At 56.7% G+C, this 13,278-nt stretch overlaps 1 protein-coding gene across 4 annotated transcripts in view; it reads left to right on the top strand.

Annotated features, from left to right (window-relative positions):
• The window catches only part of BOP1 (BOP1 ribosomal biogenesis factor), a 96,489-nt gene extending 84,305 nt beyond the window's left edge, over window positions 1-12,184 (top strand). For all 4 annotated transcript variants that reach the window (XM_054057735.1, XM_054057739.1, XM_054057736.1 and 1 more), the window contains 9 exons: window positions 631-792; window positions 2,530-2,610; window positions 4,122-4,191; window positions 8,215-8,347; window positions 10,401-10,581; window positions 10,685-10,973; window positions 11,110-11,194; window positions 11,615-11,722; window positions 11,900-12,184. In XM_054057735.1, the coding sequence (XP_053913710.1) occupies window positions 631-792; window positions 2,530-2,610; window positions 4,122-4,191; window positions 8,215-8,347; window positions 10,401-10,581; window positions 10,685-10,973; window positions 11,110-11,194; window positions 11,615-11,722; window positions 11,900-12,053 (1,263 nt within the window). In that variant the 3' untranslated portion in view covers window positions 12,054-12,184. The remainder of the gene's footprint in view (window positions 1-630; window positions 793-2,529; window positions 2,611-4,121; window positions 4,192-8,214; window positions 8,348-10,400; window positions 10,582-10,684; window positions 10,974-11,109; window positions 11,195-11,614; window positions 11,723-11,899) is intronic.
• Window positions 12,185-13,278: the final 1,094 nt, after the last annotated feature.

Raw genomic sequence — 13,278 nt, 5'->3', positions numbered from 1 at the left:
GGGCTTAGGGGTCTTGAGGAACCATCTCCAGGATGGATGTTGCTCAGCTCAGTGGGATGTGGGGCTCAGGAGTCTTGAGGAACCATCTCCAGGATGGATGTTGCTCAGCTCAGTTGGATGTGTGGGGCTCAGGGGTCTTGAGGAACCATCTCCAGGATGGATCTTGCTCAGCTCAGGTGGATATGTGAGCTTTAGTGTTCCTGAGGAACCAGCTCCAATTCCAGGATGGATCTTGCTTGGCTCAGGATGGTGTGTGGGGTTCAGCGGTCCTGAGAATCTACCTTGAACTCCAGGATGGATGTTGCTCAGCTCAGTGGGATTTGTGGGGCTCAGGAGTCTTGGGGAACCATCTCCAGGATGGATCTTGCTCAGCTCAGTGGGACGTGTGGGGCTCAGGAGTCTTGAGGAACCATCTCCAGGATGGATCTTGCTCAGCTCAGTGGGATGTGTGGGGCTCAGGAGTCTTGGGGAACCATCTCCAGGATGGATCTTGCTCGGCTCAGTGGGATGTGTGGGGCTCAGGAGTCTTGAGGAACCATCTCCAGGCTGGATCTTGCTCAGCTCAGTGGGATGTACAGGTCTCAGAGGTCCCACCAGTCCTGCTGAGCCACGTTGTCCTCCATCCCGCAGAAGCTGGCGTGGGAGCAGCAGGAGCCGGCCGAGCGGAAGCTGAACTTCGTGCCGCAGCAGTACCGGTGCCTGCGGGCGGTTCCCGCCTACCCGCGCTTCATCCATGAACGCTTCGAGCGTTGCTTGGACCTCTACCTCTGTCCACGCCAGAGGAAAATGCGGGTGAGGACTTCTTCTACCCCACCATCCCCATCCCAGGTCTCCTGGGGAAGGTTCAGAGCGGGCTTTGCTCGCTCCTGTTTGTGCCCCGATGCCAACCCAGACGCTCAGGGGGACCATGATGCTCTGGGGCACAAACTGCTGCTCCTGAAGACCTCTTGCCCTCATCTTCTCGTAACACCCAACCCAACTCACTGAGAGCTACAGAGATGCAACAGAGCCGTGGTCGTGCTTCCAGAAGCATCCTGTGATTTCATAGACTCATGGAATAGTTTGGGTTGGAAGGAACCTTAAAGATCAGCCACTTCCACCCCCCTGCCATGGGCAGGGACATCCCACTGGATCAGGAGCTCCAAGGCCCATCCAAGCTGGCCTTGAACACCTCCAGGGATGGGGCAACCACAACTGCCCTGGGCAACCTCTTCCAGGGCATCACCATCCTCATGGTGAAGAAGTTCTTCCTTATATTGAGCCTAAATCTGCCCCTCTCCAGTTTGTACCCATTCCCCCTCGTCCGATCACCACAGAGCTTAACGAACAGTCCCTCTCCAACTTTCTTGGAGCCCCTTCAGGCACTGGAAGGTCGCTCTAAGGTCTCCTCGGAGCCTTCTCTTCTCCAGGATGAACAACGCCAACTTTCTCAGCCTGTCCTTGGATGGGAGGTGCTCCTCCCATCATCCTTGGAGCCTCCTCTGGACCCGTTCCAACAGCTCCATCTCCTTCTTCTGTTGAGGATTCCAGAACTGGACCCAATCCTCCAGAGAAGGTCTCCTAAGAGAGGAACAGAGGGGCAGAATCCCCTCCGTCCCTGCTGGCCACGCTGCTTTGGATGCAGCCCAGGACACGGTTGGCCTTCTTGGATGTGAGCGCACGTTGTGGCTCACGTCGAGCTTCTGGAATCCTGCACATGAGACGGAGATGGAGCTGTTGGAACGCATCCAGAGGAGGCTCCAAGGATGATGTGAGGGTTGGAGCACCTCCCATCCGAGGACAGGCTGAGGGAGTTGGGGTTGTTCCGCCTGGAGAAGAGAAGGCTCCGAGGAGACCTTAGAGTGACCTTCCAGTCCCTGAAGGGGCTCCAAGAAAGCTGAGGAGGGGTTATTCATAAAGGCTTGTGGGGATGGGACCAGCAGGAAGGGGTATAAACTGGACAGATTTAGACTGGACATTAGGAAGAACTCCTTCACGATGAGAGTGGTGAGGCCCTGGCCCAGGTTGCCCAGGGAGGTTGTGGCTGCCCCATCCCTGGAGGTGTTCAAGGCCAGGTTGGATGAGGTTATGAGCAACCTGATCCAGTGGGATGTGCCTGCCCAGGATGAAACTGGCTGATCTTTAATGTCCCTTCCAACCCAAACTATTCTATGATTTTAGGATTCTCCTCCCCAGCACCCCAAGTCCTCCTCAGGGCTGCTCTCCGTCACATCATCCTCAGCCTGGACTGAAACCGGGCATTGCCCCAACCCAGGTGTAGGACCTTGCCCTTGGCCTTGTTGAACCTCCTGAGGTTCTCCCAACCCCACTTCTCCAGCCTGTCCAGGTCCTTCTGGGTGACATCCCATCCTTCCACTGTGGCAACTGCCCCACTCAGCTCGGTGTCATCTCCAAACTTGCTGAGGGTCCTGAGCATGAGTTTTGTGCCGAGAACCTCCTGTGGGACACCAGGGCTGATAGACGCCACGTGGACGGAGCATCAGTGACGATGATGCAGATTGGGTCTGTCTCACTGCCTCCCTCTCTCAGGTCAACGTGGATCCAGAGGATTTGATTCCCAAGTTGCCAAAGCCACGGGATCTGCAGCCCTTCCCAACCACCCAGGCCTTGGTAAGTGAATATGTCATCCTATTGGCCTCAACCCATGGATCCATGCCCAGATCCCTCTGTAGAGCCTTCCTGCCCTCCAGCCCATGGATCCATGTCCAGATCCCTCTGCAGACCCTTCCTGCCCTCCAACCCATGGATCCACGCCCAGATCCCTCTGCAGAGCCTTCCTGCCCTCCATCCATGGATCCATGCTCAGATCCCTCTGCAGAGCCTTCCTGCCCTCCAGCCCATGGATCCATGCTCAGATCCCTCTGTAGACCCTTCCTGCCCTCCATCCATGGATCCATGCTCAGATCCCTCTGTAGACCCTTCCTGCCCTCCAACCCATGGATCCATGCCCAGATCCCTCTGCAGAGCCTTCCTGCCCTCCATCCATGGATCCATGCTCAGATCCCTCTGCAGAGCCTTCCTGCCCTCCAGCCCATGGATCCATGCTCAGATCCCTCTGTAGACCCTTCCTGCCCTCCATCCATGGATCCATGCTCAGATCCCTCTGTAGACCCTTCCTGCCCTCCAACCCATGGATCCATGCCCAGATCCCTCTGCAGAGCCTTCCTGCCCTCCAACCCATGGATCCATGCTCAGAACCCTCTGCAGACCCTTCCTGCCCTCCATCCATGGATCCATGCTCAGATCCCTCTGCAGACCCTTCCTGCCCTCCATCCATGGATCCATGCTCAGATCCCTCTGCAGACCCTTCCTGCCCTCCATCCAAAGATCCATGCCCAGATCCCTCTGTAGACACTTCCTGCCCTCCAACCCATGGATCCATGCTCAGATCCCTCTGTAGACCCTTCTTGCCCTCCAACCCATGGATCCAACCTGTCCAGGACCCTCTGCAGACCCTTCCTGCCCTCAGGCAGATCCACTCTTCTTCCCAACCGGGTGTCATAGAATCATAGAATAGTTTGGGTTGGAATGGACCTCAAAGCCCATCCAGTTCCAACCCCTCTGCCATGGATCCCACTGGATCAGGTTCCTCCAAGCTCCATCCAACCTGGCCTTGAACACCTCCAGGGGTGGGGCAACCACAGCTTTCCCGGTCAAACTGTTCCAGGGCCTCCCCATCCTCATGGTGAAGAAATTCCTCCTCATGTCCAGTTTAAATCTGCCCCTCTCCAGTTTATCCCTGTTCCCCTCGTCCGGTCTCTCCAAGACTTTACAAACAGTCCCTCCCCAACTTTCTTGGAGCCCCTTCAGGTACTGGAAGGTCGCTCTAAGATCTCCTCGGAGCCTTCTCTTCTCCAGGATGAACAACCCCAACTCTCTCAGCCTGTCCTCGGATGGGAGGTGCTCCAACCCTCCCATCATCCTTGGAGCCTCCTCTGGACCCGTTCCAACAGCTCCATCTCCTTCTTCTGTTGAGGATTCCAGAACTGGACCCAATCCTCCACTGAATCTCCTTGTCCAGATCATGGATAAAGAGATTAAACGTAGTCTACCCCAACGCTGATCTAAGCAGGAGCATCGCTTGGGACCGACCCTCACCCCCTTATCATCTCTCTCTCCAGATCTACCGTGGACACACCAGTCTGGTGCGTTGCCTCAGCATCTCTCCCACTGGGCAGTGGTTGGTCTCAGGTAAGTCCTCACTCCTCAAACCCGGACATTCCTGATCCCACCGTCATCCTCAACCCATGGATCCATGCCCAGATCCCTCTGCAGAGCCTTCCGTCCCTCCAGCCCATGGATCCATGCTCAGATCCCTCTGCAGACCCTTCCTGCCCTCCATCCATGGATCCATACCCAGATCCCTCTGTAGACCCTTCCTGTCCTCCAGCGCATGGATCCATGCCCAGATCCCTCTGCAGACCCTTCCTGCCCTTCAGCCCATGGATACATGCCCAGATCCCTCTGCAGACCCTTCCTGCCCTCCAATCCATGAATCCATGTCCAAATACCTCTGCAGACCCTTCCTGCCCTCCAACCCATGGATCCATGTCCAGATCCCTCTGCAGACCCTTCCTGCCCTCCATCCATGGATCCATGCCCAGATCCCTCTGTAGACCCTTCCTGCCCTCCATCCATGGATCCATGCCCAGATCCCTCTGCAGACCCTTCCTGCCCTCCATCCATGGATCCATGTCCAGATCCCTCTGCAGACCCTTCCTGCCCTCCATCCATGGATCCATGCCCAGATCCCTCTGCAGAGCCTTCCTGCCCTCCAGCCCATGGATCCATGCTCAGATCCCTCTGCAGACCCTTCCTGCCCTCCAGCCCATGGATCCATGCTCAGATCCCTCTGCAGACCCTTCCTGCCCTCCAGCCCATGGATCCATGCCCAGATCCCTCTGCAGAGCCTTCCTGCCCTCCAGCCCAAGGATCCATGCTCAGATCCCTCTGCAGACCCTTCCTGTCCTCCAGCCCATGGATCCATGCTCAGATCCCTCTGTAGACCCTTCCTGCCCTCCAGCCCATGGATCCATGCTCAGATCCCTCTGTAGACCCTTCCTGCCCTCCATCCATGGATCCATGCTCAGATCCCTCTGTAGACCCTTCCGTCCGTCCAACCCATGGATCCATGCCCAGATCCCTCTGTAGACCCTTCCTGCCCTCCATCCATGGATCCATGCTCAGATCCCTCAGCAGACCCTTCCTGCCCTCCAGCCCATGGATCCATGCTCAGATCCCTCTGTAGACCCTTCCTGCCCTCCAGCCCATGGATCCATGCCCAGATCCCTCTGCAGAGCCTTCCTGCCCTCCAGCCCATGGATCCATGCTCAGATCCCTCTGTAGAGCCTTCCTGCCCTCCAACCCATGGATCCATGTCCAGATGGATCCATGGGCCTCAGTGGGGCTCCATGCCCAGATCCCTCTGTAGACCCTTCCTGCCCTCCAACCCATGGGTCCATGTCCAGATTGATCCATGGGCCTCGGTGGGGCTCGGAGGAGCCGGGCTACTGCCCCGTGTTAAGAGTTGAGGATGCCATGAGCTGCTGAGTGAGGTTGTCCAAGAGGATCTGGACTGATGGGCTGAGACCAATGGGATGAGGTTTAACAAGGCCAAATGCCGGATCCTACACTTGGGACACAACCCCGAGCAGCTCCAGGCTTGGGGAAGAGCGGCTGGAAAGCTGCTCAATGGAGAAGGACCTGGGGGTGTTGGTTGACGGTGGTTGGACATGATCCAGCGGTGGCCCAGGGGGCCAAGAAGGCCAACGGCATCGTGGCTTGGATCAGAAACGGCGTGGCCAGCAGGACCAGGGAGGGGATTCTACCCCTGGTGAGGCCACACCTCCAATCCTGGGTTCAATTCTGGGCTCTTCACACCAAGAAGGACCTTGAGGGGATGGAGAGTGTCCAGAGAAGGGAACGAAGCTGGAGAAGGGGCTGGAGAACAAGGGTTGTGAGGGACATCTGAGGGACCTGCGGTGCTTCAGCCTCGAGGAGGATGAGGGGAGACCTCATTGTGGTCTACAACTGCCTGAAAGGAGGTTGTGGTGAGGTGGGTTCTGCCTCTTCTCCCAAGTGAGAGGGGACAAGACGAGGAGGAATGTCCTCACGCTGCACCAGGGGAGGTTCAGATGGGCCATCAGGAGAACCTTCTCCACCGAGAGGTTCCTCAGGCCCCTCCAGAGGCTGCTCAGGAGGTGGTGGAGTCCCCATCGCTGGAGGGGTTTAAAAGATGAGTGGATGAAGTACTTAAGGACGTGGTTTAGTGGCAGATAGGAACGGTTGGACTCGATGATCCAAGAGGTCTTTTCCAACCTGCTGATTCTATTGCTTCTCCGCAAGTCACGGTGGCCTCCAGAAGGCTCCATGGGTTTTTTCCGACGTCTCTTGGGGAACCCCACCCAGGAGTTTTGCGTCCCTCGCCCTCCGCATTGGAGAAAGTGAGACTTGAGGAGCGAACGCAGAGCCGTACGCGCCGGAGGCTGAGATTGAGAGCAGATGGTGGGTTTTAACAACCCACAAAAGCACATGTGCTTTTTATAGCCTTGGAGTTTCCACGCTGCCAACTCCCGGTGGCCGCGGTGTCGGCCGGTTGCACAATACGGAATTCTTGGCCGCGAGTTGGGAAAGTGGCTGAGCTCAGGCGTTAAAAATAACCCAACCTGTGGTGACACGCTCACGCCACCCGTATCTGCTCCCGTCGTGTCCACCCGCGCGAGGAAACTGGTCCAGGAGCTCCTTGAACTTCTCATCTAGGTGGAACCGTGCCGAGGAGAACCGGGAACGCTGCCAGCACGGCAGCTGCGCCGGGAGCCGCGTACATCAGGAAAGGGGGGGGGGGGGGGATCATGGAGTGGGGTGGGAGTTTGTTCTCTCGGCACGGACGCCGGTCACGTCTTGCATTGGTGGTTCTGGAGCTGCTGGTTGGGCACGAAGCTCCTTTGGAATCGTAGGAGCTCCTTTGGAATCGTAGGAGCTCCTTTGGAATCGTAGGAGCTGCTGCGTCCCTCTCGCTGCTCCCAGTGTGTTCCTTCAGGTTCTCATAGCGTTCTCCTCGGGGAAATTGGCTTCTTCTGGTTTGGATGGGCGCGCACTTTCCTGGGTGGAAAACTCTTTGGATGGATGGACCCAAAGAGGAGTGGTCAATGGAGATCACTCCAGCTGGAGGTCGGTCCCATGTGGTGTCTCCGGAGCTCAGTGCCGGGTCCTATCCTGGTCAAGATCTTTATCGATGACCTGGATGAAGGTATTGAGTGCACCCTTAGAAAGTTCGCGGATGACACTAAGCTGGGAGGAGGTGTCCATCTGCTGGAGGGGGTTGAGGTTCTCCAAAGGGATCGGAACAGGTTGGACCGAAGGGCTGAGACCAACGGGATGAGGTTTAACAAGGCCAAATGCCGGGTCCTGCACTTGGGACACAACCCCGAGCAGCTCCAGGCTTGGGGAAGAGCGGCTGGAAAGCTGCTCCATGGAGAAGGACCTGGGGGTGTTGGTTGACAGTGGTTGGACATGATCCAGCGGTGGCCCAAAGGGCCAAGAAGGCCAACGGCATCGTGGCTTGGATGGGAAACGGCGTGGCCACCAGGACCAGGGAGGGGATTCTGCCCCTGGTGAGGCCACACCTCCAATCCTGGGTTCAATTCTGGGCTCCTCACTCCAAGAAGGACCTTGAGGGGATGGAGAAGGGAATGGAGCTGGAGAAGAGGCTGGAGAACAAGGGTTGTGAGGGACATCTGAGGGACCTGAGGTTGTTCAGCCTTGAGGAGGATGAGGGGAGACCTTATTGCTCTCCACAACTGCCTGAAAGGAGGTTGTGGTGAGGTGGGTTCTGCCTCTTCTCCCAAGTGACAGGACGAGAGGAGATGTCCTCACGCTGCACCAGAGGAGGGTCAGATGGGACATCAGGAGAAACCTCTTCACCGAAAGGTTCCTCAGGCCCTGGTGGAGAATGCCCAGGGAGGTGGTGGAGTCCCCATCCCTTCAGGGGTTTAAAAGATGAGTGGATGAAGTACTTAAGGACGTGGTTTAGTGGCACACAGGAATGGTTGGACTTGATCCAAGAGGTCTTCTCCAACCCGGTGATTCTATGATTCCCAAAGGCTTTGAGCAGGGCTGCTCTTCCCTGAGAGTTGGGGACGTGTCTTGGAGGTCCCAGCACCACGTCCCTATGGGCACCTGTGTCCACCCATCCCACCTTGTCCCATCCCACAGGCTCTGATGACGGCACGGTGAGGTTCTGGGAGGTGTGCACGGCTCGCTGCATGAAGACCTTGCCTGTGGGTGGCGTGGTGAAGAGCGTCGCCTGGAACCCCAACCCCACCATCTGCCTGGTGGCCATCTGCGTGTAAGTGTCCTCGAGGGGTCTTCTCCAGCCTCCAGCTGGTAGTTCCATGGATCTCCTCTTCCAAAGCCCCTGAGGAGCGCCTGTCCACTCGTGGCAGCAAGGATGGACGCCCTGTGGTCTGCAAAGCCACCTCTGCTTGCCGTGACCCTTCCTCGTTTGGTGGTCCTCATTTCTCGTTCCTCCTTCTGTGAAGGAACTCTGGGACGCTTGGACCACCTCAGAGGTCCCTGGACCTTCATTTGGTGGTCCTCATTTCTCCTTCTTCCTTCTGTGAAGGAACTAGTGAGATCCCTGGGACACTTGGGCCACCTCAGAGGTCCCTGGACCTTCATTTGGTGGTCCTCATTTCTCCTTCTTCCTTCTGTGAAGGAACTAGTGAGATCCCTGGGACACTTGGGCCACCTCAGAGGTCCGTGGACCTTCATTTGGTGGTCCTCATTTCTCCTTCCTCCTTCTATGAAGGAACTAGTCAGTCTCTGGGACGCTTGGGCCACCTCAGAGGTCCCTGGACCTTCATTTGGTGGTCCTCATTTCTCCTTCCTCCTTCTGTGAAGGAACTAGTCAGTCTCTGGGACGCTTGGGCCACCTCAGAGATCCCTGGACCTTCATTTGGTGGTCCTCATTTCTCCTTCTTCCTTCTGTGAAGGAACTAGTGAGATCCCTGGGACACTTGGGCCACCTCAGAGGTCCCTGGACCTTCATTTGGTGGTCCTCATTTCTCCTTCCTCCTTCTGTGAAGGAACTAGTCAGATCCATTTGGGCCACCGCAGAGGTCCCTGGACCTTCATTTGGTGGTCCTCATTCTCATTCCTCCTTCTGTGAAGGAACTAGTCAGTCTCTGGAACGCTTGGGCCACCGCAGAGGTCCCTGGACCTTCATTTGGTGGTCCTCATTTCTCCTTCCTCCTTCTGTGAAGGAACTAGTCAGTCTCTGGGACACTTGGGCCACCTCAGAGGTCCCTGGACCTTCATTTGGTGGTCCTTATTTCTCATTGCTTCTTCTGTGAAGGAACTAGTGAGATCCCTGGGACGCTTGGGCCACCTTAGAGATCCCTGGACCTTCATTTGGTGGTCCTCATTTTCATTCCTCCTTCTGTGAAGGAACTAGTCAGTCTCTGGAATGCTTGGGCCACCTCAGAGGTCCCTGGACCTTCATTTGGTGGTCCTCATTTCTCCTTCTTCCTTCTGTGAAGGAACTAGTGAGATCCCTGGGACACTTGGGCCACCTCAGAGGTCCGTGGACCTTCATTTGGTGGTCCTCATTTCTCCTTCCTCCTTCTATGAAGGAACTAGTCAGTCTCTGGGACGCTTGGGCCACCTCAGAGGTCCCTGGACCTTCATTTGGTGGTCCTCATTTCTCCTTCCTCCTTCTGTGAAGGAACTAGTCAGTCTCTGGGACGCTTGGGCCACCTCAGAGGTCCCTGGACCTTCATTTGGTGGTCCTCATTTCTCCTTCCTCCTTCTGTGAAGGAACTAGTCAGTCTCTGGGACGCTTGGGCCACCTCAGAGATCCCTGGACCTTCATTTGGTGGTCCTCATTTCTCCTTCTTCCTTCTGTGAAGGAACTAGTGAGATCCCTGGGACACTTGGGCCACCTCAGAGGTCCCTGGACCTTCATTTGGTGGTCCTCATTTCTCATTGCTCCTTCTGTGAAGGAACTAGTCAGATCCATTTGGGCCACCACAGAGGTCCGTGGACCTTCATTTGGTGGTCCTCATTTTCATTCCTCCTTCTGTGAAGGAACTAGTCAGTCTCTGGAACGCTTGGGCCACCTCAGAGGTCCCTGGACCTTCATTTGGTGGTCCTCATTTCTCATTCCTCCTTCTGTGAAGGAACTAGTGAGATCCCTGGGACAATTGGGCCACCTCAGAGGTCCCTGGACCCTTCCCCTTGTCTCTCCACTGCCTTCAGAAGATCCTGACTGCTCGCAGTGTCCCACACCTCCCTCCTTATGGCCCTGTCCTTGTTCAGGGTTATCTTCTGGTGGCCCGTGGCTTCCAGAGGTGGTTCTACTCTCCTTGGTAGAGCCTTGATCTGCTCATCCCATCTCGCAGGAACCAGTCAGTGCTGCTGGTGAACCCCTGCCTTGGGGACAAACTGCTCTACGGGGCCACCGACCACCTCCTCGAGTCCTACGAAGCACCGGAGGAGGAACGCATCCAACCTGTGCAGTGGGTGACGGCCAACGTTGAGGAGCACAGCAAAGGCATCCGCTTGCTCATCCAACACAGCAAGGTGGGACCAAGGAGGACATGGATGGTCCATGACCCAGCGGGAAGGCATGAAACGATTGTTGATGGGTCTGATGCACGGCTTCCTCCTTCTCCACTCTCCACAGGCCCTGAAGCAGGTGACCTGGCACGGCAAAGGTGACTACTTGGCCAGCGTCGTGACTGACAACAGCAACATGCAAGTCCTGATCCACCAAACCAGCAAACGTTGGAGCCAGAACCCCTTCCGCAAGAGCAAAGGGCTGGTGCAGTGCGTGCTCTTCCACCCCATCCGACCCTATTTCTTCGTGGCCACTCAACGCTACGTCCGTGTCTACAACCTTCTCAAGCAGGAGCTCACCAAGAAGCTGATGGCCAACTGTAAGTGGGTGTCCAGCATGGCCATCCACCCTGGAGGTACGTGGATCCCCCAAAGGAGGTCTTGTTGGGTCATGGAAGTTGGGCGTGGAGCCATCCCGTTCTACCTGGGGGTTCAGGTAGGACACCGTGGGGTTCACTGGTGACCTCAAGAATCCCATCTTCCGTTTCCCAGGTGACAACATCATCTGCGGCAGCTACGACAGCAAGCTGGCGTGGTTTGACTTGGACCTCTCCACCAGGCCCTACCAGCTGCTGCGGTGAGCACCAGGGCCTGCGTTCACCTCCCCATTGACCTTCCCCCAGTCCCACCAAACCCCACGGAGCCTCTTCTTGCAGCTCTTCCATCTCCTGGGAAAAGGACGGAGCCACTGGGGATGTGGTGGGATCACCCATCGCTGCCCAGCGTGAAGGTGGCTCACGGTTCCCGTGGGTCAGGGTTGGGGATGGAGCTTTCCCAGGGCTTGGAGAGGACAAAGCCTCTATGGCAGTGGGTTCTGGAGGTCCCAGCAGGTCCCAGTCTGTCCCAGTTGCCCTCTCTCCCTTCTTGTACTCATGACGATTTGATCTTGAGGTCCATAAATGTTGGCTATGTGTAGAACCAGGTGCCCCGGTGAAGGTTGAAGGCCAGGGTAGAACATCTGCCCATCACCCTGACGTCGTGCTCCTTGTCCTTGCAGGCACCACAAGAAAGCCCTGCGGAGCGTGGCCTTCCACAAACATTACCCGCTCTTTGCTTCCGGCTCGGATGATGGGACCGTCATCGTTTGCCATGGCATGGTCTACAAGTAGGTTGGAGTGGGAGAAAAAAAGCCATGGGAGATACCATTTCAGCTCCACCTGGAGGGGCTTCAGGGCAGGAAGGATGCGGGGCTGCTCCTGGAATTACGGGATAACCTCAGGGAGGTGGGAAAGTGGGAGAGAGGGCACCAACGCCCTGTCCTGACCGCTCTTCTCCACCACAGCGACCTCCTGCAGAACCCACTGCTGGTGCCCGTCAAGGTGCTGAAGGGCCACGTGCAGACCTTGGACCTGGGTGTCCTTGATGTCATCTTCCACCCCACCCAGCCCTGGGTCTTCTCTTCTGGAGCTGACGGCACCGTCCGGCTCTACACGTAACTGCCGTCAGCGCCAGCAACGCCCCCGACCCAACGCCAGCACCTCGTGATGGGCAACTCCAGGACATCACGTTCTGCTGGGAACATCGATCCCGTTCCTCCACACCGAATCCTTCCTCATTAAAGTATTTTGGCTACAACCTCGTGTTGGATTGTCCTGTCTGGGCTGGACCGAAGCTGTTGAGATGCACAGTGGTGGCACGTTGGACAGATGAACTGGATAGGATGGAGAGTTGGAGCTGAGGTGGAGAGTTGGAATGAGTTGGGCTGGAGCTGGGATGGAGAACTGGAGCTGAGATGGAGAGTTGGAATGAGTTGGGATGGAGCTGGGCTGGAGAACTGGAGTTGGGATGGAGAGTTGGAGCTGAGGTGGAGAGTTGGAGCTGAGATGGAGCGTTGGGATGGAGCTGGGATGGAGAACTGGAGTTGGGATGGAGAGTTGGAGGTGGAGAGTTGGAGCTGAGATGGAGAGTTGGAGTGAGTTGGGCTGGAGAACTGGAGTTGGGATGGAGAGTTGGAGCTGGGATGGAGAGTTGGACCTGAGATGGAGAGTTGGAATGAGTTGGGCTGGAGCAGGGATGGAGAACTGGAGTTGGGATGAAGAGTTGGAGCTGAGTTGGAGAGTTGGAGCTGAGTTGGAGAGTCGGAGCTGAGGTGGAGAATTGGAATGAGTTGGGCTGGAGCTGGGATGGAGAACTGGAGTTGGGATGAAGAGTTGGAGCTGAGGTGGAGAGTTGGAGCTGAGGTAGAGGGTTGGGCTGGAGCTGGGATGGAGAACTGGAGTTGAGATTGAGAGTTGGAGCTGGGTTGGAGAGTTGGAGCTGAGGTGGAGAGTTGGAATGAGTTGGGCTGGAGCTGGGATGGAGAACTGGAGTTGGGATGGAGAGTTGGAGCTGTGATGGAGAGTTGGGATGGAGCTGGGATGGAGAACTGGAATTGGGATGGAGAGTTGGACCTGGAGAGTTGGAGCTGAGGTGGAGAATTGGGATGAGTTGGGCTGGAGCTGGGCTGGAGAACTGGAGTTGGGATGAAGAGTTGGAACTGAGGTGGAGAGTTGGAACGAGTTGGGCTGGAGCTGGGCTGGAGAACTGGAGTTGGGATGGAGAGTTGGAGCTGGGATGGAGAGTTGGAGCTGAGATGGAGAGTTGGGCTGGAGCTGGGATGGAGAACTGGAGTTGGGATTGAGAGTTGGAGCTGGAGAGTTGGAGCTGAGGTGGAGAGTTGGA

Source organism: Cuculus canorus, chromosome 2 (assembly GCF_017976375.1).
Source record: "Cuculus canorus isolate bCucCan1 chromosome 2, bCucCan1.pri, whole genome shotgun sequence".
In the NCBI taxonomy this organism is placed as follows: Eukaryota; Metazoa; Chordata; class Aves; order Cuculiformes; family Cuculidae; genus Cuculus; species Cuculus canorus.
The sequence above is the reverse complement of the archived record's forward strand: the minus strand, read 5'-3'. Positions and strand labels throughout refer to the sequence as shown.